Source organism: Rhyacophila brunnea, unplaced genomic scaffold (assembly GCF_057557595.1).
Source record: "Rhyacophila brunnea isolate RB1 unplaced genomic scaffold, BYU_Rbru_1.0 scaffold_15, whole genome shotgun sequence".
Classification (NCBI taxonomy): domain Eukaryota; kingdom Metazoa; phylum Arthropoda; class Insecta; order Trichoptera; family Rhyacophilidae; genus Rhyacophila; species Rhyacophila brunnea.
In genome coordinates, this window is record NW_028232806.1 from 39,640,703 (window position 1) to 39,664,704 (window position 24,002).

A 24,002-nucleotide genomic window follows, 5' to 3' on the forward strand; every position below is an offset into this window, starting at 1 on the left:
TAAATAGTATTTATTATAAAAATATTATAATAAATACTATGAAATTGAATCTTTTAAAAAGCGTAAAGTATTTTCAATTTTGTAAAAGTCAGACAGCGAATGAAGACACTTCTCACTTTCTTTCTCAGAAAAAACTCATAAATGAGCGTCTTCTACACAATATGTGTACCTTCGTCATACAGTCAGGCAGACTAACCTACACATAATATGTTTTACTCTTCCCCGAACTGTTAAGGGATTTACGAAATATTATATTGTGTACAAAAAACTGTATTGTAAATGGTTAACGAAATGACGTAAATTTTTACAATACGCTCGAATAGTTTTCAAAGAATTGTTTGCTTGTAGAGTTTTATGTAGGTGCTTGTTCTTAGTAACCAAGATCATCATTTGCACTATAAACAGATTATGTAACATTTTTTTACACGGTAAATGGTTGCTTCCCATTTGCTTAGAGGCCATTCATAGACTGAATCCGTATGCCGTAATCGTACGCCATTCTAAACTTATGATTTCTGTTCATGGAAATATATTTTCACACTTTCACAATTTCCTCTTGTGCCATACCGGACAGGCACACCTACTCGGCCACCGAGTTGCATAGTGCAAAGGATGAGACCCTGAGTGTACGTGGTTGAGCTCCCCTCTTAGTCTTAATAGACCTAATGGTCTATAAATCGAACTTTCATAATTTGAAAAACCGCAAAAAATGTCCTCTATCTGAAAAAAAATCTCATGGAAAAAAATGATTTTTGTTTTCGTTTTTAAAAACTAGAAGTAGGTACCCATTTATTGACTGCTTAAATGAATATGTCTGCCTAAGACAGTTAGGTAGATCGCAAACTGCTGGCTAATTATGCCCAAAAACATTGTCATATTAAAATTACCTGCTTAAAACGTAAAAAAATAATAAACACACCTAGCGAAACAAAACATATAGGTACTAATATAAAGGCGTCCGCTAACGGTAAATAAAATCAGTCGAATTCTGATGGTCAGCGAAATGGGTAGGAGTATCATATGTACTGGCGGCCATTTTAAGGATAGTTCCGTAAGATCTCAACCGGTTGGGACTAAATTAGTTGAGCCTACATTGTAAACCATTCATTCATTCAATACACAAAATAATAGCTATCACCAGGGAACTCAGAATTTATTTTCTGTGGCTATCACTGCTTAGTAACTGTAATTTTCTATCATAAAAAAACTAAAGCAAATTATTTCACATGTCAGATTAAATTATACTGTAATTCACAATTGCCTGCAGTAAGATTATTTTCGCGGCCTACATTAAAATTGAATAAAACCGCTTTACAGAATATGTCAGTGTTAAATATTTTTTGTACAATGCGTCATTGTCAGTTTGTAATATTTGGACGATCAAACAATCTAATAAGAATTATTCTCAACTAATTTGTAAGCAAGTTAGTAAGTAACCAAAGAAAAGTACATCACAGTCTGATTTATACACTACGAGTACAAAAGTTTTAACATCACCGTCAAAAGTGTTGTAACATAAAAAAAAGAAACCTTTTTCTGTATTATATTAGTTCAATCTCTTTGATCTGAATACACATTGAAAAAATAACACGTGGATTTCCCAGAGAGAGAAATATATGGATGATTTTCTTTAAGCGAGGAGTAGGTATAATTTATTAACGTTACGACTTAACAGCTATTTTTTTAAATCATCGAATCGTTTTACAGTTTTAATTTTTGAATGAGTCGGATAATAATTTACTAATAAAAATTTATAATTGAATAATGAATTGAAATAGCATGGAATCCGCATGGGTATGGCGGGGTTCCATTCAGCCAACTTGGAGTCGCATGGAGGTCAATGCTGTATTCTGTGAGGACCAAATGTCGTTTGTTCAACGCCTGCGTGCTATCTGTGCTCCTGTATGGCTGTGAGACATGCCATCTTACTAAGCTACAAAGGTCTCGGCTTTGAGCTTTGAGAATCGATGTCACCGCCGAATTTTAGGGGTACACTGGTCCGACCACGTTACAAACTCCCGAGTTCGTGAGCAGACACAGAAGCCGTCGATGATTGAGGTAATCACGAAGAAACGTTTTACGTGGCTAGGCATGTGTTCCGGATGCCGTCCTCCCTTTACTACAAAAGCGATCTATGCGCTGCAGGTGTGGAATGGCGGAAGGCGCAAGAGTTGGCGATGGATCGAGGGAAGTGGCGTGAACTTGTGCTTGCCCTATGCCCCAATGCTGGGTCGTGACAGAGTGAAAGAAGAAGAAGAATAGAAATTATTATTAATATAAATATATTATATATTCAAAAGGCGACTTCTTCAGGCGCTTTTTTTTCACACATAAGCAATAATTATTGAATGTTAATAGTGTTAACTGCCACTGGTTTGTTCAGCATGGCCATCAATTATTATTCACATGCAGGTGGGCGTTAATTAATTATTTAAAAAAAATCGATTTGATAATTCAAAACAATCGACAACAAATATTGTAGTTATATATGCGAAAGCATATATATTGTGAAAAAGCCTGCCTGAAATCGACAGCCTGCGCCCTCACAAAACTTTCTTTCCGGCGTGTCTCATCGCTAACAAAGAAGGGTAGAATTAGATGAAGTGTTACAAATAGGATTCGAACGCTTGCCAGAAAAAAGGTTGCGGATGCCTGTCATAAATAAGTATTCAAATTTATTCTTGAAGTGGATGTTCTTTTGTGCGGGCAAGCCATTAGCAGAGAATGTCCAACTTTTCTTGTGTGCCATTTCGGTGGGCGCGCGCTCGCAAAAAAGGGTAAACGCTAAATTTAATGTTACTCTTAACTCCGTCAGGTCGTTAAAACCAAACCTATTTTCATGAAATCTTCCACAAAACCCAACTTATACTGTCAGCGGACATCGAAAAGATTCATGTCGCATATTTTTTGTTTCTGTGACGCTATGATACTGTACCTATACATAGTTGGAATCACGACAGTGTATCGACGTATTTGTTAGTAGGAATGAAATCAAACGGTTTTATGGTATCTTTTTCTTTTTCATTGAGGTGTTCACATGGATGATTTGACTGTTCTTGACACACTTGATTTGGTCCGTCCACCTAAAGTGAGCTATTCTTAGACCATACCATTCGTTCAAATCCCGGTTCTGAAAAATTCACTTGTCTTTTTTCAATTTATGATTCGACTCAAAGGTTGAGCAGGAGGCTAATATCCATTTCTTGTAAAAAAAAAATATTCGTTGAGAGATCTACTAAGATCTAAATCGGATTGTATAACCAATATTACAATGTACAATAAAATTGGTTTTTATACAATATATTTTATTATTACAATATCATAGGGGATGCGAGCAATTAATTTATAATTTATACTACCGAACGGATTCTTTATTGTTCAGAATAGATACAGAGAGGCAGTGATATTAAGACTATATTTTACAACGTTTTTATTAGCTCGTATTCTTGTTTGTCTAGTGGTTGTTTGTCCAGTACAAATCTTGCAATCGATGTTTAACTAACTTCCCGCTAGCTAGACATTTGAAACTTTAGAATATATCAGAACACGATGCCAATACATTATTTTAATACTTTTAGCCATCTTTAAGCAGAATTGAATTAATTTTCAGTTAATTATGTTTTACATGGAAAGTTATTTCAGAATAATCCGTAAAAAGTAAAAGACTATTATTGGTTGCTAAGGGGGTGGTCCTAGCAACTTAATTATTAATATATACGTGCGTTACTATGGAAATCAAAATGAAATGTCAAAATGACATTTCAGTATTCTGTATTTGTTTGTTTGTTTGTTTTTTATTTACTTCATATCAAGTATAATATTGAGCATAATAATTCAACAGAAAATTTAAAAACGTTGTATATAAAAAGTTCTTTTTATCTTGTAATTATTTTAATTATTAATTATTTACCAAATTCAAATATATCAAAGACTAAAGAAAACAAAACAAAACAATAAGACGAAAAGTAGATACCTACTTTGTAAAATAGCTAATAATATTATAGTTTTAAATATTATCCGATAAAAGTGACTACTTTTCAGTGATGGACAGCTTTTGAAAATTGCTTAAAAACTAATTTGTTAAGTAGATGTATTTGTAGGTACCTATAATATTTTTGTTTAATAAACTCTCCACACTTCTTTGACAGTATCCGAATAGAGGGAGGGCTTAAAGTAAATTTTCTCTAATGAAAACGGCGATATTGGGCAAATTAGTGTCAAAGGTTCAGGGGGTGAGAATCGTGTCGCAACCCCCTACCCACCCCAAACACCAGGCTGCGATACCGGCTCTAGCGACCTGGCGTTCGATAGGGAGATACATTAATTAATATTTTCTTTTTATATAATAAACATGACACGTTACAATGCTACAGTTTCACCATTCGATATCATTCTCATATTATCTTAACCGGTCAAAAAATAATCCTATTCTCGCTTACGTGATGAATCACATCCTATGAGAGTATCACCATACCATATCATAGCCAATCCATTGCCGACTCAAGTAGAAAGCCGATACATTCACAACAACTGGTCCTATTTTTTCCGCCCCTCTTGTTGTTGTCTATGTATGAACTGTCATTGCCTGTCATTGTTCTATAGAGTGCTCATACTGACGCGTCTGTCATGTTCACACAGGGAATGGTTTGATTTGGATAGATTAGTTACACGATAAATAATACAGTAGCATTAACACACCTTCTACAAATGTAATGCATAGATCAATGCTACATATTTTTTGGAAATCCATATTACCACCGGTTTTCGTGTGAAGGACTAGTCTGACTTTGACAGCTAATTAATAACAGGAATGTATATTATTTATTAATAACACTGATACTTAGTTAATAATATATTTGATTTGAGAATTTTTTATAATTCAATTTGAAACGAGAAAGGGCGAATCAATATGTCAAGCAATCTGGGATCTGATGTTGACAGCTGAACAGTGGAACACTCGTTGTTCATGCAATAAGATATGCTCAAGCTTTATTAATCTAAAGATGGCGCTTTCCAATCTGATGTTGTGACCTGGTTTCTGCGATAAAAACTGTTTATCAATTAGTAAATTTATAGTCATGAGGATAAGAAGGTTTCTTGACATCTAGGCTAGACCGTAGTAGTAATAATACACATCAAACTTGATTCTCTGCGGATTCTAAAGCATGTCATTTACACACAGAATCAAGGAACGATTTTCATAATCCCTAAAATTATTCTTTAAACGCTCTTTGAAGGGCATGTATCGTTAGTTGCGACACTGAATAGACTTAGAAATTATGGAGGCCTAATGTATCATGGAGGGAAAGCATTTCATCATCTAGTGTTTATAGTATAATGATATCGTTTCCTTTCATTTATAGGAGAGTAACAAACCTGATATTGATAATATTATGTTGGTCAGAAAGATGAATGCAAACAAGATAAATTAAAAAACAACTATGATAATTAATGTGTAATGCGTGGTTTGGGCTATTTTATTTAATTAAACACTATACAAAATCAAAAGCCTAAGCAGAACCTAATATAAATGTCAACAAAGCAAGTTTTATATTAACAGTTTTCTGCGAGAAATAGTAGTTAGCCATTCAAATAATCCTGAAGCCCTGCACTGAATAACAGGCAGCCATTGGAAATAACACTGACTTTTCCCCATGGGGGATTGGACGCGAAACCAATGGCTTCAGAGGTAGGAGCTAAGTTGTAACGTTATTTAAATAACTATGTGGCATCATACGGCTATGGTATTTCTGTATTGTTTGTTGTAGCTCGCTTTTGGTATTTTCCCAAATTTAAATAATTTTATCGTAAATTATTTTTTTTTGTTAGTTGGTCTTTAATGAGGTTGGATAGTATTTGTATTATATTATATACCCTGCGATTATAATAATAATTAAGATTCGAAGCACACATGTGAAACTGGATACCGACAGAGGCTCACCATTATTTGACGCTTGCAGATCCAGTTGTTGTGGTCCAATTGGGCATGCAGATTTTGTTTCTTTAGATAAGATTCAGTTTTTATAAAAAAAGGTCTTCCAATTGCCTTCTGTCTATGATCAACAGTGCCGAACACAATTGACTCAATTAGATAAAACTGTAGTATTGCGTATATCTCATATGTAATATTTTTTGTAGTAGGTTTCTATTTTATTACATTTCTATTTATTGCATAAATTTTTTTTCAGAACACAAAAGTTTTCTTTTGTCTCCTTATGTAATTTGTAATGTGAACTTCAGTGCGTTATTGATGAGGCGTTATATCGTCCAGAGTAATGCCCATCAGCTATCACAAATCAAAAAATATATCCAGAATATCCATTTATACGGCAAAGTTTATAGTGGTTGCTGTCGATGACTCAGACTTCAGACTTAAAATTGCAAATGTCTATGCTTGTCATCATTTTGGCATATAAGGATGATCCTGATCAAGATAACAAATTAGTGTGAAGCGGAATGGATGATGGCTGTATTATAATATTATAATAACATTGGATATTATAATATTTTACTACACCCATTAGTTACCATCCAAATTTATTAATTATTCTCAAAAACTTCGTACTGCAGTAAACTCGGACAATGTAACGAGGAATCTAACGGATATACGGTACACGCATTATCTAGGCTAGGAACGAGATGATGTAGTTTATCCGTTTAGTGTATCTACGTTGTGATATCTAGGTTGCTGTCTATACTAATAAGTGTTAGAAAATTCATTGTGAATTTTCATATTAATTTATTATGTTTATATGATAATAATTTTACAATACATGTATAATCATAACACACGCACACAGTCGATGTTTATATAGGTATGACAACGAGAGTACTAATTATTGTACTCTACTAGCGTACTAATGCAGTCACGACATCCACTGTGTATCATAAATTAATTTTAAAATGTTTTATTAATATTATTATGGAGTGTCATCCCTCAAGAGTTCCCCGAAGTAGAACCTTCTCTTTCCCTCTGGATTAATTAACATGCGGATAAAGGAAACAGGGAGACTTTTAATTATGTCCATTTTAGGCTGATTATTTTTGATCACGTCTACACTTTTCGGAAATATGAAATTGGAAATGATCCAATTTAATGTAATTAATGTCAACTGACAAACGAACAGTTTCAAATATTTATCATTCAACATTTTAGCAGATAAATAATTTTGACGGTACTTTTCAGATATAAAACTCTCATTTTTAATGATTAGGTAGGTATTTACAGACGGATAACATAAAAGAATTTGTCTACTTGAATGTTTTAAAAAGATATAGGCTATGTGAACCACTTTTCGAAGATATATTAAAAATTATTAAATAATATACTTACTAATATTTTTAAATATATAAAAAATGCAAAATACTGAAATAGGTACATACGATTTGACGTGAATCTTGGCCGCCTCAAAAAGATGTTTCTTATCAGATTTGTTTTTGAGAAGTTGATTTTAGCCACTTGCTTAACATAGTAGGTTCATGCTCTAGATCCAAGCACACATTGAAAAAACAACACGTACATTTACCAGGATTCGAATCCAACATCCGCTTGCCTATAAGCCGGGACATTATCTGTCGGCCTTTGCAGGCGCGTGATAGCATCAATGTGTGTTATTTTGGTTAATAATTAAGTTTTTTAATGCACCTAATATAATAACTCTGTTATATAAATCATATTTTTATAATAATCATAAAGACAGATTCAAAGCAGTCGTAGTATTCATACATGGTATCGTATCATTCTTCTCAGATCATTTTCGCGCGAGCAAGTTGCTCTCCTGACAGCGAGTGTTTTGTTCAAGAAACGATCGTGACTACGCGACGCGAAGATTGTGCAAATGTCGCGTGCAGAAAAAAACATAATTTGTCATAAAAAGTCAAAATGCGTCCATTTAATGCTATGTTTATTGTTCTATTGCTAATAATAATAATATATTCATTGACATGTTTTCTTTTTCAAGTAAATGGCTAACGTTTTTTAGTCATCTTTACATGATTTCAGAATTAATTCCACCTCGCCATCACAAAACGTGTTCACAGCTCGACTTTCGCTCTTCGATTGCCAGCCAGTCCAAAATTTCGTCGCACCTATAGTTGTAAATTATTTGCCGTTTCACTGAAGTACCGCCTTAAGGCTATACTTCAGTTGAGGCATGGTCTAAAAAGATCGTGGCTAGGCGATGCGCGGATTGTACAAATGACGCGTGCCGAACGAAATATAATCTGTGATAAAAATCCAACATGCGTCCATTTAATGTTATGTTTATTGTTATATTACTGATAATAACATCCACGGTGGCCGCGCGGCTTAAGCGTTGGACTATCACGCCGTGGGTCCCAGGTTCGAATCCTGGGACTGGCAAGTACACATATTGTTTTTCAATTTGTGTGTGAGTCAGGGTATGGACCTAATAAGTTGAGCAAGTGGCTGACATCCATTTCTCATAAAAACAAAATCTCTTAATACAAACCTCTACTCAGTGGAGGCCCATATTATGATCCTATTAGGATCGGATATAAAAAAAACTAATAATATTAGTATATTCATTGACATGTTTTCTTTTTTAAGTACATAAGTAAAGTTTTTTAGTTATCTTTACATGATTTAAGAATACTTTCATCCGACGCCATGAGAAAACAAATCGACGTGCGCACACATCGACTCTCGGTCTCCGATTGGCGACCAGTGCGAAATTTCGTCGCACCTACTGTTGACAATTATTTGCCGTTTCACTGAAGTACGCTCTTAAGTGTAGTCCATCATAATAATATATTACTAGCTGAGCCAGCTGGCTCTCGCCAGTCTGTCTCGCTAGGTCTTGCAGACAGCTTTTCGTCATAGTGACTTGGTGTTGGATTTTAATATAATAATTGTAAAGTGTGTATAGACGGCGCCATAGTGTTCCCTTCGGGATGCATTTTCATTCACGTCAGACAATTGAAAATTTATCTGATTTGTCAGTTTTACGATCTGCATGTCGTCACTGCCAATACAAATTTGGAGTCGTAGTCTGCGTAGTCTATTCTGGAGTCTGGCCTTCTCAATTTCATCTGACACCATTTCTGGCTGCTAAGCCTAGCAGAACAGCTGGCAATCGCCGATTACTACCACTATCATTTTAATTTTAATACAATATATGTGTATGTATGTGCATTTAAATATTATAAATATTTATACATCTCAATCGTGATTATCATAAATAGCGATCCAATATAACGCGAATTTTAATCTCTTTCGGGTCCCATTTACATAATAGAAAAAGGTTAGCAGCATAAAAAATAAATTTAAACAATATTTTGTTTCATTGTCTTGCTTGGAGCCATAGAATAATATTTTAAAATTAAAATTTAAAAAATTAACCTTAAACAATATAGTTTCCCGGTGCGGGACATTCATATCGAGACAAATGTTGATAAATAATGAAGCAATACATATTATATCTGATAAGAATAGGAATTTATAACACCTAAAGATGTGGAATCAGCTTAAAGAGGTCTTCATCCAGCAATGGATTGATACAGGTTGATGACGATAATGACGATATAAATGGGTAGGTATATAAAATCACAAATTTAAAAAAATATTGCAGTTTATATGACCAAGAAGAGTAGAATTAGGTTGGGATAACCTTCATCCAGCAGTGGATTAATCTTGGTTGATGATGATAATGACGATATTATGAATAGGTAAATATAATATCAGCAATTTTGATAAATATAGCAATTCATATGACCGACAGAAATTCAAACAACTTAGAGAGGCCTTCATCCACCGGTGGATTGATTCAGGCTCATAATGATATCGGAAATATAAATAGATATAATATATTATCACCGATTTTGATAAATACAGCAATTCAAATGACAGAAAGGAGTAGAATCAGGCATGGGAGGCCTTTATCCAGCAGTAGATGGGTTCAGCTCAATGATGATAAGGACGATAGAAATAGGTATAATATAGTAGTAGAATCAGGTTGCGGAACTCTTCATCCAGCAGTGAATTGATCCTGGTTGATGATGATGACGATATGAATATGTAGATAAATGTAATATCACCGACTTTGATAAATACAGAAATTCATATCACAGAAAGGAGTAGAATCAGGCTAGGGAGGTCTTTATTAAGCAGTGGATTGGTTCAGGTCGATGATGATGATGATGATGACGATATGAATATGTAAATAAATATAATATCACCGATTTTGATAAATACGGCAATTCATATGACAGAAAGTAGTAGAATCAGGCTAAGGAGGTCTTTAAGTAGTGGATTGGTTCAGGTTGATGATGATGATAATGACGATATGAATATGTAGATAAATATAATATCACCGATTTTGATAAATACAGCAATTCATATGACAGAAAGGAGTAGAATCAGGCTAGGGAGGTCTTTATTAAGCAGTGGATTGGTTCAGGTCGATGATGATGATAATGATAATGACGATATAAATATGTAGATAAATATAATATCACCGATTTCGATAAATACAGCAATTCATATTATGACAGAAAGGAGTAGAATCAGGCTAAGGAGGTCTTTTAGTAGTGGATTGGTTCAGGTCGATGATGATGATGATGACGATATGAATATGTAAATAATTATAATATCACCGATTTTGATAAATACAGCAATTCATATGACAGAAAGGAGAAGAATCCGGCTAAGGAGGTCTTTAAGTAGTGGATTGGTTCAGGTTGATGATGATGATAATGAGGATATGAATATGTAGATAAATATAATATAACCGATTTTGATAAATACAGAAATTCATATGACAAAAAGGAGTAGAATCAGTCTATGGAGGTCTTTATTAGGCAGAGGATTGATCCTGGTTGATGATGATGATGATGACATTATGAATATGTAGATAAATATAATATAACCGATTTTGATAAATACAGCAATTCATATGACAGAAAGGAGAAGAATCCGGCTAAGGAGGTCTTTAAGTAGTGGATTGGTTCAGGTTGATGATGATGATAATGACGATATGAATATGTAGATAAACATAATATCACCGATTTTGATAAATACAGCAATTCATATGACAGAAAGGAGTAGAATCAGGCTAGGGAGGTCTTTATTAAGCAGTGGATTGGTTCAGGTCGATGATGATGATAATGATAATGACGATATAAATATGTAGATAAATATAATATCACCGATTTCGATAAATACAGCAATTCATATTATGACAGAAAGGAGTAGAATCAGGCTAAGGAGGTCTTTTAGTAGTGGATTGGTTCAGGTCGATGATGATGATGATGACGATATGAATATGTAAATAAATATAATATCACCGATTTTGATAAATACAGCAATTCATATGACAGAAAGGAGAAGAATCCGGCTAAGGAGGTTTTTAAGTAGTGGATTGGTTCAGGTTGATGATGATGATAATGAGGATATGAATATGTAGATAAATATAATATAACCGATTTTGATAAATACAGAAATTCATATGACAAAAAGGAGTAGAATCAGTCTATGGAGGTCTTTATTAGGCAGAGGATTGATCCTGGTTGATGATGATGATGATGACATTATGAATATGTAGATAAATATAATATAACCGATTTTGATAAATACAGCAATTCATATGACAGAAAGGAGAAGAATCCGGCTAAGGAGGTCTTTAAGTAGTGGATTGGTTCAGGTTGATGATGATGATAATGACGATATGAATATGTAGATAAATATAATATCACCGATTTTGATAAATACAGCAATTCATATGACAGAAAGGAGTAGAATCAGGCTAGGGAGGTCTTTATTAAGCAGTGGATTGGTTCAGGTCGATGATTATGATAATGATAATGACGATATAAATATGTAGATAAATATAATATCACCGATTTCGATAAATACAGCAATTCATATTATGACAGAAAGGAGTAGAATCAGGCTAAGGAGGTCTTTTAGTAGTGGATTGGTTCAGGTCGATGATGATGATGATGACGATATGAATATGTAAATAAATATAATATCACCGATTTTGATAAATACAGCAATTCATATGACAGAAAGGAGAAGAATCCGGCTAAGGAGGTCTTTAAGTAGTGGATTGGTTCAGGTTGATGATGATGATGATGACGATATGAATACGTAGATAAATATAATATAACCGATTTTGATAAATACAGAAATTCATATGACAAAAAGGAGTAGAATCAGTCTATGGAGGTCTTTATTAAGCAGAGGATTGATCCTGGTTGATGATGATGATGATGACATTATGAATATGTAGATAAATATAATATCACCGATTTTGATAAATACAGCAATTCATATGACAGAAAGGAGTAGATTCGGGCTAGGGACGCCATTATCCAACAGTGGATTGGTTCAAGTCGATGATGATAAGATGGATTGAAATATGTATAATATCACAAATTCGTTGAACTAATGGTAGTAGAATCAAGTTGCGGAATCTTCATCCAGCAGTGGATTGATCCTGGTTGATGATGATGATGATTATGATGACGATATGATATGTAGATAAATAACATTAGAAATTCAATACTGTCAAGAATACAATCAACGTAGAGAGGCCTTCATCCAGCAGTGGATTTATTGAGGCTCGTGATAATAATGGAATTATATATAGATAGGTAGATAATAATATAATATCACTGATTTTGATAAATATAACAATTCATGTGTAAGTAAGGAGTCGAATAAGGCTGAGGAGGCCTTCATCCAGCAGTGGATAGGTCAAGATTGATGATGATAGGGACGATAAAAATAGGTAGATATTATACAATATGACTCATTTTGATAACTATAACAATTCGTATTAATTTCTTTCATTGTTTGCAATAACAACTATATTGTGATCTGTGGAAATTAGTAGCCTAGGTAATTATTCAATATAAAAAATAGTTCGTGAACAGCCACAAAGAAGTATTTAAAAAAAATCAAATTTGGAATATCACGTTATCTATGATATGACGGACAGTGGCGGACACACCTGTCAGATTTTTATTTACGTAGTGAATTGTAACAATATTATGGTTTTTTCACCGGAAAAAAGTGCGCCAATGCCTACATTACGATATTTGAATAAAAATAATCGAATTCGTTTGTCAAATAAAGGATTAGAAGGTCTTAAGTGACGAAGACGTCATTCTGTTGTACGTTAAAAGAAGTATGGCGAATTGTATACGCTATATGAGAAAATATCGGTTATAAACGTCACGTTTCTGGCAAATCATCGGATATTTCTCAAATTTGGTCAATTCAATCGGTAGATAATTCGGTAGCGCACATTTCGAAATGAAGATGTAAAAATAACAATAAAATGTCGCTTAAATGAGCTGTTGGTGTATTTTCCAAAATCTCTTAGGATAATAATATATAGGAGATACTCTCCCGTAATTTTTTTGGGTTGGCATGGAATTCAATTCCATGCACTCTCGCTGTGTATGATTGGGCGTTGTGGTGATAGATAACTAGAAAAAGAAAGATTTTAGTACGTATGTTTTTCGAAAAATGTACTAATTCATAAGAGAAAATTAAATACTAAAATCGTAGTAAATAAGTAGTAGAAGGCTACTGCATCGAATTGTTAACAATATGTACACTATAATAATATATTACTTTAAATACTTTATACTATTCATTTGTAGGCAATTCGTGTTCACAGTATGTACAGTAAGTACTATGGCAGGGTTGGCGAAACCTTTTACGTACGCTTGTCAAAATTTCCCAAATATTATTTTTCAACTGTTCGGCGTGCCGAGTAATTTTTCACGGAGAGAAAAGTAGTTCTATAAAATTCTATTTAAAAATGATGATGTTCTAGATACCACTCACAGAACATAATAACTTTATCACTTTTTTAAATTACGCCATACATTTTGGTCCACCGATTTTGAAACTGTCTTACGGAATTACTACTACTAGCTCTACTAAGTTTTTGTTTCATATTGATTTGGAACAGCCATTTTTGAGGGTATAAATGAAATTGTTACTTACATAGTTTAGTTCGTTAAGCTCAAATTGGCACCAGAATTGCTCCGATCAGATAAGGCATTCTCTCGCGACAGTGGTCTCAAGCATTATAAATCGATCAAAATTAGAGGTTTGCAGCACGGCTTCCCCCGTCGCCTGATGAGGATAGTGTGATAATATTATGTGTGACGAACAAGGCTTAAGGATCGACCTGTACGTAATGCTTATTCTTGAGTATTTTCTTGCTATATTTTATACAATGCGATATGTCATTTATTATTTTGGGTATTTTTTACCTTAAAAATAAAACATTCGCGTGCCATATTGTATAATCATTTCGGGAATTATAATAGGTCACTACCACTGTACTACGGTGTATATTTTATTCTTAATCAGGTAGTCCGCAAATTCATAAATATATCTATTGCAATTAAGATATCGATTATTAAGCTAGTTGTTGGCTGTGGAATGTGGAATCATCCCATACTACAATTTTAATAATTTTCCTAAAAACTGTCCTTGAGGATATCCTAGTGCAGCTGTTCTTTAAATAAGACGATGATAATATTTCGATTCGATCAGCTGAAAAATATTTGTATGGTTTTTTACATTTTATACTTGGTGGCGATACATAGTATATGTAATGTAACAAATTTAATATTACATCCACGTTGGCTTAGTTAGTAAACCAGCCATTTTTGTATAGATACGAAACGGTTATTCCTGGGTTCAAGTCGGTTTGACGGCTAGTCATAAAATCAGATTGTTTCTTCATTGTGTATTATTTGATCTGTAGTGGCAATGATTCTACAAGTTCGTAACAGGCATTGAGGCTGTCAATAAGTCACAAACTATTCCGTGTTGTAACGTGGGCGTTCATTATTTAACATGTAAATAAACGACTAAAATAAATCTAATATGAAAAGTATTTACATAGGTCTTCCACAATGGTGACCCCGACATGATAAATAAATAACAAAGATTACAACTTAATAACATAAACTTTCGTGAAAAAAACGTCTTATTATGGGATTGGTTGTAACGTTGTTAGTACATAAGTGGGTGATTAATGAAACACGTGTGAACACTTCTGATATGTGAGTCGATTATTATTTATATGTTAATTATTTTTGAACGTTCGGGTTGCAACACGATACAACTTGTGACTGTGTGTGTGTTTTTTTTTTTTAATTTATTTATAAATAATCATGTCCTTGCTTTTTCATACAAAGTGGTTGTTAGTAATTTTTGAACAATCACAAAAACCCAGGATCTGAAAAAATCACACAAATATATTGCGTCTTCACCGGATCGAACCCAGTACTCCTGGATGAAAGGCCAGCGCCTTACACACTCCACCACGAGAGCCGCCTTTGTGACTGTGTTGTTGACAGTACCGAGACCTGTTACGGACTGGTAGAATCAAGTCCGCTCCAGATCCAATACGAAAGGACCGATTGAGTTGGACGAATGATATTCCTCGTAAAAAAATGTTACTATAATCTCTACTTTGTGGAGGCATAATATATTCTCGGCTTAGGAGCGAGGATATTTATTTACTATTTTGTATAGTATGTACCTAAGTATCCATTTAATCTTAATCCATAAATATTTTATTTTTCGTATTTATACCACAATTATATTTTAAATACCAAGACTACTTCGTGATTCATCTTTACTCATCGTAATGGACATTTTCAATTGGAAACATCCACCTGGAAAAAGAAAATACATCTTTCACGGGTATTTATTTTGACTGTTTATTATTTAAACTGGTATTTTCATTATATTATTAAGTTGTCGATTCTTGCTTAGCAATATGATCTATATTTTATTAATCGTAAATCTGTCAATGTTATTTTGTCAATGAATTACAGTTTTTAGTTACTTGGCAATTTGAGTAGTAGACGGCGGGCGGTATTGGCATATTTTTTCCAAAATGACTTTATTCAAAAGCTGCGTCGAGCCATTAATCAATCGAGTGCTGTGACTTGTGACTGCGGCCGACCGAACAATTTCTCTCTTATACAATTATTTACCCACTAAAACAACGCAACCTCAAACTATTTTTCGATATTATGCTGCATCAACAATAAACACATGTATTTTACTATGTTTTTATTAGCTCGTATTCTTGTTTGTCCCGCACAGATATTTTCTTGTTTGTCCAAGATTTTTAACTAACTTCCCGACTAGCTCGACATTTGAAACTTTTAGAATATATCAGAACACGGCGGGAATGCATTTTTTTAATACTTTTGGCTCTCTTTAAGCAGAATTGAATTCATTTTCAGTTAATTCTGTTTTGTATGTTTCGGGAAAAATTCATTAAAAGCAATATTTATTACTCAGTATTATTGGTTGCTAAGTGGGTCCTAGCAACTAAATTATTAATATAGTAATTATTACGTGCGTTACTATCGAAATCAATATGAAATGTCAAAATGACATTTCAGTATTCTATATTTATTAATACATAGAATTGACAAGTTTATATGATTCAACAGAAAATTTAAAAACGTGGTAAGTATATAAAAAGTTCTTTATATCTTGTCATTATTTATTAATTATTTTAAAAGCTTAGAAAAATAATAATCAAAATGCAGAACTAACCAAAGTAAATAAGAACAGTCGTTATTTTTGATGACATAGTCAAAATATTATACTAGGTATGTTTGCGTAGAATCTTTTTTTTCGTACCTCATAATTCTTTATTTGTGTTCATTTAAATATACGTGCAGGCTTCTTATGATACAGCTTTCAATAGTCTGCTCAGTGTTTTGAAATTTATCCATCCTCACGCAGCCTGAGGATTCATGCCAGCGGCTGTTAATGGAAAGAGGCTCAAACAGATTTAGATGGCGTACCTATTTTGTGAACAAACGTATTAATAATTTATTCGTTTTCATTATGAATTTGGCGGCCTTTGTGCCATATGCATACAGTGTTAAAAATATAGTAATATTATAGTTGTGCTGAAAATATTTTTACTCCTAAAATTGCGTGACTGACGTGTTTGTTTAATATTTTGAAGTTGTTCCCTCCGTTCTCTATTACGATTCGAATAAATCTACTAACATTATATTTGTGAGGAGTAGGTCTATCGTTGGGTATTAATCCAGATGCCTGGCATTGTTTTTAAATAATACTTAGTTACCCACTGATTTCGTAAAGGAAAATATCAACCTATAATTTACCCGGCTCTTAATGCGGTGATAGATATAGGGAAGTAGGCGATTCTATTATGTATGTACCCTTCGTAAGTAGTTCAATGTCCAAGGCATAGGTGATCTGAATGATGCACTGCAGCTTGGTTGCTGACCTCCAATACTGGAAAATACTGACATCAACAGAAAAAGTAAAAAAAAAAAACTAAATATCTTAGTTTATGTAGATTTGATGAATACATAATATGCATGCATACAATATCACACGTATTAGAAATAAATATTAGTGTCAAGCAGAAATCTAACCCGATAAACTATTTCTTTTTCAAAGAACAATATACAAGGTTTAAGAATTATAGACCTATGTTTTTATTTGACGTACATAGTTTTGAATAAGTTTTGTTACCAGCTTTATTTTAAACTTTGCCTTTACACCCTCCTCTTTTATATGGACACTAACCTTACTTGAAGGCATATAAATTCGGTCAAAGCACACTCGAGGGCATGGTGACTTTCGTCTTTGGTAACTGCATCTGAGGCATAACCATTCAAAATTAAAAAATGCTTCATCAAACGTAAGGTCCTGTTATACGCCTGATTAAGACCTGATGTGGCTTGGTGGGGCCAATGGTTCAATGGACGTACATATTTCGAATCAGCAGAGGAACATACATAATATTATCATAAAAGATATTTAAATATATTATTGCCAGGCGGGAGTCGAACCCGCATCCATCGGATTCAGATCGATATGCTTTACGAAGGTTTGATGCAGATAATTTAATGTAAATATATTCTAAATTTGTAAAAATAAACTGGTCGAAGTGAAAAAATGAAAACATTGTCATTACGATGTTTACGCGGGAAGATGTTGATATTTTTGTCGGTGTTTTTCGCAAGTATTATGTCATTTTTGCAAGGACGCTTGGAGTGGGTTAAGGGGTAGGGGGTGGGGGTGGAGCAGAAGCAGCCATCACAAAAACCGATAAAGTTATTACAATAAAATTTGCATTCATAACGGCGTGGAAGGGGCGGCAAAGTCAGCTCCGCGACGCTTCGACACAAAAAATGTAAACAGCTGAACGCAGCGCAGCGCACAGACTACCTACGAGTACTTTCAATCTTGAAAAGAGTTCACACTCTCTCATTATTATGACGCTTCATCACGAAACTCTCGAGGAAAACTTAAGACCTCGGGGAGCATTCATAAATAACGTCACATGATTGTCGTTACTTATTTTAGCCCCCCTCTCTCATAATCACACTTCGTCATAAAATATTTAACCCTAAAATTAAATACTAAACATTTTGAAGTTATACTTCTTTTGGGGCGTTTGGTAGAGAGTGGAATTGAGAGCTGCGCGCGCACACCGTTACGAAAGTGCGCGACAGTACGAAGTTAGCTGCGAATCAGCTACAAACGCAAGTTTAATTATTCCGTTGCCTAGGCAACGAATTTACTATTGTCGGTAATTTGCAATTCCTTACGTAAACAAACGATTAAACGTCAAAGTGACAGTTGTTACTTTAAAAATAAAAACAACGAGAAATAATTACTTATATCATTTAGTAATATAAGTAAAGTGTATAGAAATAAATAAACGGTGCTCCAATAAACGGCCTTTTTTCTTGAGTGTGTAATTTAACAAGATAATTAAGAGCTAGTCGAAGAATCTAGGTTATCATATAAGTTTTGTTTTTGTTTTGTTACGCAAAAGAAGTAGAACTTCTAACGCGCGTACATAAGTACACATACCATTTTTTTTTAAATTGGCCCGTTCATTAAAAAACAAATTCGTTCGAAATGATCGATTTCAGTAGAATATTCTCACGAATTTCTTTGGTTCTGTAACGTCACATTTTTTATTATAATTCCATTCGTCACAATGTATGACATTAGGGTGTGACGACCTCTTACAGCTAAACAACGAAAATTAATTGAATTTGTAGCGCCATAAAAAATATAAATTTAAACTATTTATCGGTGTATTTAATTTCCTATATTTATTATGTCTAACAATTGATGCGGTTATGAAGTTTTAAGCTACAGTTTGAATTGTAATATGAATGCTTTAATCTGGTACGACCGAAATGGTGAAGTTTGAATTAAATAACAAAACAATACCATGTATCCATGACAAATGCGAGTTTTAGGGGTTATTTATTCATCATAATTATATTTAATAATTATTTCTATAATTAACTGTGTGAGTGAATCATAAACATATTATTACGTTGAAGTTAGCTGCAAATAAAACTGTAATGCAGGATAGCTTTCATGTAAGATGAATGTTAATTATATTTTTTTTCAGCTCCACTTGTATTAATTTAATATAATAATATTATGTATTTAGTTGCAGAGATTTCGACTAATAGATATTTTATTCTTCAAGGTCTTTGGTATATTACGATTCTCTCTCCTAAGCGGGGCATATTCGACCGGTGTTTGCAGATTAGAAGTTAAATAAATAGAATTTTCACTCCAATAGGTTCGACCAAATCCTCGGATCATTGATCGAAATTAAAACTTTGAAAAAACCACGTGTAATTTTTACCAGATTCGGGATACAAGTTCAGATCCCCAGAGTCAGAGACGATGTGCTCTAATACAACTCTACTGTAAGTATAATCTTTGATGCTGGCTATTACCATTTGTTAATATTACATTTACCTACCTAATATATTATTTTCTAGTTCATATTATTGTTCAATTATCGATGTCGATGAATAAGAAATAGTTAAATAATTAGTAAATTGACATATAATATCACTCATAGTCAGAATAAGAAACCATTAATATAATTAGAATTAAAAAAGTAAACCATTTTCATTCCTAAAGTTTGTGGGCTTCAACGGAATGGATGTTCAGGACAAGTCCTACCTACCGACTATAAAAAAATATTTATTACGCCTGCCCGCTAGAGATAATTTTTAACACTTCTGTTCCAACAGGGGCTCATATGCATAGTATATAAATAGTTAATATGCCAAATATAAACGTGCGAAAAAAATAATTGGCTAATACACGATTTTTCTGTGCTCTAGAGTTTTTCCGCTAGCGTGTCAAATTTTATGTAAGATAATAAATTATAGAATATCTGCTACCTACATTCTTTATACCAATAAATGCATATTTTTCTCGTGTAATATGGAATAATTTTACTTTATTACTTAATTAGACTTAATTGTGTAGACCAGTACACATATCCATAAATTAATCAATTTCATACTAACTATAATTCGCAAGGTATGTACAAAAGTGAAATTAACCAAAGTAGTAGTATTTCAAAAAAATACTACTTTATTCTTAGGTCAATAATTATTATAAAGCCAACATTATTCGTAGAATGTTTATCACATTTGAATGGTCAAAGACATAGCTTATAATCAGTATCTTTAACATTATCTGTAAATGTCTAAATCTTGCCCATTTTTTGGATAATAAAATGCCTAATTCTTGTCAAATTCGGGATCACAGAGATTATCAATATATTTTTTTATTGTAAATATTTCACTATAATAATGTTGACATAAATTTTACTAATGGTTTTATAAATACTTTTAAAAATTAATAAATATAAAAAATCTTAACACCACTTCACATGGACATATGACTATATTCTAAAACATTAGAGCGAGAGGTTTAAAAGAATACTATTCTATGTAATAAAAATACTTTATGCAGTCATCAAATGTTTAAAATAAATATAAATGATAATAAGGCTTCAAAATTGTGTAAATCGATTATCTACAACGTTTAAGGAATGTCCAGGATCATGCTTTGAAAATAGCATAAAAGCTCCATTTTGACGTACTGTTATGTCCTAGTGATGAGTACTTTAAGAAAGCAGCATGATCTGGGTTGGCAGGTATTCTGTATGGTTTGATGGTATTAACCTTCCTTATGTTTCTTACCAGAATTGGGACACTCTGTGAAACTCCTTGATGTAATTCTTCACAGTTTTCTTGTACGGTTATAGACTGTACGTCTTGAAGGTAGTTTGTCATGAGATTTACCTTCTAGGATGCTTGAGCGGTGGAAGTTTATAATTGATTGTGAACACGGGGAAATAATAGGGTTTTACGTAAAGTAAAACATTACTATTTATTTCAGTAATAATTTTAGTACAAAGTGTTTGACAGACAGAGATTACGTACTGTACAATGGTTGGAAACAAAAGACATACAGGGATGAGATTTCCTGGGGTTATATACGATTCAATTTAATGAGTTCTTTGACTTGAACAAAGTTCATTTTGCAGGTGTTCAACATGGTGACTGTTTACATCAACGATAAATAATATAGATAAGTTTAATGGGATCTTTGGCTCAGTCCAAAGTCCGTTTTGACTCTGCAGGTGTCCATAAGTGTCTAAAGATGGTGTAGAATGCAGATAATATCTAACCCAAAAAGGTACACACGTGTGCAATCAATGTAAATAACAGATTGCTTTGCTGGTAAATAATATTGATAATGAATAGTCAAATGCATTTCTTGGCTGAGGTCAAAGTTTAAAAGAGGGTGCGAATGCAGGTGTCTACCCCAAAAACGTAGATAACAGATTGCATGAGCTCGTAAATAATATTGATGATAAACAGTTAAGTGTATTTCTTAGCTGAGGTCAAAGTTTAAAAGAGAGTAAAAGTCGATATAAGAATATGCACGTGCTCAAATTAACAGTGATAAAATATTACTTTGACTGCATAAATACATATTTCATATTTTATTACTGGGCACGTGTGCTTTAGTTTAAAAACGTTATCGCGTTAATTTATTGTTTAGATAAGGAACTGAATGTTGTGAGACTTTTTGAACATTTCTTAGATTGACACAGTCAAGTAGGTAGATAAATATTTATATTATATTATATTGTTTACTTCAGAAGCTTAAAGTTTGTATGATGCTATAATCAAATAGTATTGTAAATTAAATAGATGTGATGCCTTATTAGTGTACACAACAGTACGCTGAGCATGTGGGCCGTTAAGGCTATAACTTCAGCTGAGGCGTGGTCTAAAAAGAGCGTGACTAGGCGATGCGCGAATTGTGCAAATGACGCGAGCCGAACGAAATATAATTTGTCATAGAAATTCAACATGCGTCCATTTAATGTCATGTTTATTACTATATTAGTATATTCATTGGCATGTTTTCTTTTTCAAGTACATGCGTAACGTTTTTTAGTCATCTTTACTAGATTTAAGAATACGTTTCTCCGACGCCATCACAAAACAAATTGACGTGCTCACACATCTACTGTCGGTCTCCGATTGGCGACGAGTGCGAAATGTCGTCCTACCTACTGTTGAAAATTATTTACCTTTTCACTTATGTATGGTCTTAATACAATAACCAAATCAAGATTTTTGTAAGTAGACTTATTAAAACATGGCTACTATGATCGTTATCTCTGAGAAGTTTTGACGTAATGTCATGACACTCATGACGTACGTATGTTAATATGCTGTGTTTAATGTTTTTTTGAAATTGTTCAACGAACATAATATTGCGCAGCATATACGGTAATCACTAATCACAATAATTATAATAGACAGCGTTGCCAAATAAGGGTTATCGGTTATTTAATAATATTCCACAGAAACACTGAATTTTATTTTAAACAATTGTGAGTTGATTAAGAATTTATTATTTTTTTAATATTACATAATACTCTATTATGGCAATAAGTAACTACATATAGTAAAAGTAAGTTCTTAGATAAACATTCACTTACCGGCGATCGCACCCATCCAACACGAAACGAGAAAACAGCCCGCCATTTTTTCACCTGCAACATAGGTACAAACGTTATCAGGAAATAATTTTTGCAATGTATCCAATGTAGCAATAAATTTTATATAAAATACCTATTGATGTATCGTAATAGGTATTTAGAGGATGGAATTGTAAGACACACAATTAAATACAACTTGATTGTTATTACTAATGTAGATTTCGTAAATATTTTACCCCTACAAAATCGTCAATGATACAATAATTTTAATCAGATTAACATTGCAAATTTGACGGAGTATTATTAAACATCAATAATTTTGAAGAACGCTTCTGAGAGAATATATTATAACCAATAGAAAAAATCTTTTTTGAAAAAAGTAAGCCACCCCAGCAGGGAATCGAACCCTGCATCTTTGGGTTTACGCCCCGTCCGCGCATTATCCTCTATGCTACAAGGCGACGTACTAATAGCGACAATTTTTAACTATTGGCCTTTTTGTAATACCTGCTCATCAGCGCTCTTCGAAATCAAGCTACTTTGGCAATCGGTTTTTGTTTATTAAATCAAAGTAGGTACCTAATTCTTTAATTACTAACCGACGTCACGACTTTCACCAATATTTTTATGGTGTAACTTACTTGAACTTGCTAATAATTTTTAATTAACTATTTCTTTTATTCGATGAACAATTCACAAGATTTAAGAATGTACCATTCTAAAATTATTGAACATACATAATTTTGAAAAACGCTTCTGAGAGAATATATAATAACCAATAGAAAAAAATCTTTTTTGAAAAATTATTATTAATTACTAGCTGACCCGGCAAACGTTGTTCTGCCATATAAATTATTTCTAGTGAATATTTTGGTTGTTGAATAAAAAATAACGAATGTATCGTAAGTGTGTGTGGATGAGATATATGACAGAAAGAGGAATAGAACGCTGTAGACAACGACCGCCGATAAAAACAAAAAAACATCAACCATTCATTTTCTCAATTCAAAATGAGTAATGATGTTCATAACGAATGAATTACCTGTGACAGGATCTCGTTGTTTAATGTTTATGCAATATCCGTCTTGTCCCTTCCAGAAAATTAGCGGATATTGGAGAGCGTCGTATGAACGGTGTGTGTCA

At 33.1% G+C, this 24,002-nt stretch overlaps 1 protein-coding gene across 1 annotated transcript in view; it reads right to left on the reverse strand.

Annotated features, from left to right (window-relative positions):
- LOC147075315 (cell adhesion molecule Dscam2-like) overlaps positions 1 to 22,905 on the reverse strand; it is a 380,443-nt gene extending 357,538 nt beyond the window's left edge. The window contains 1 exon segment of the mRNA XM_085942919.1: positions 22,860 to 22,905. Within this exon segment, the coding sequence (XP_085799045.1) occupies positions 22,860 to 22,905 (46 nt within the window).
- Positions 22,906 to 24,002: the final 1,097 nt, after the last annotated feature.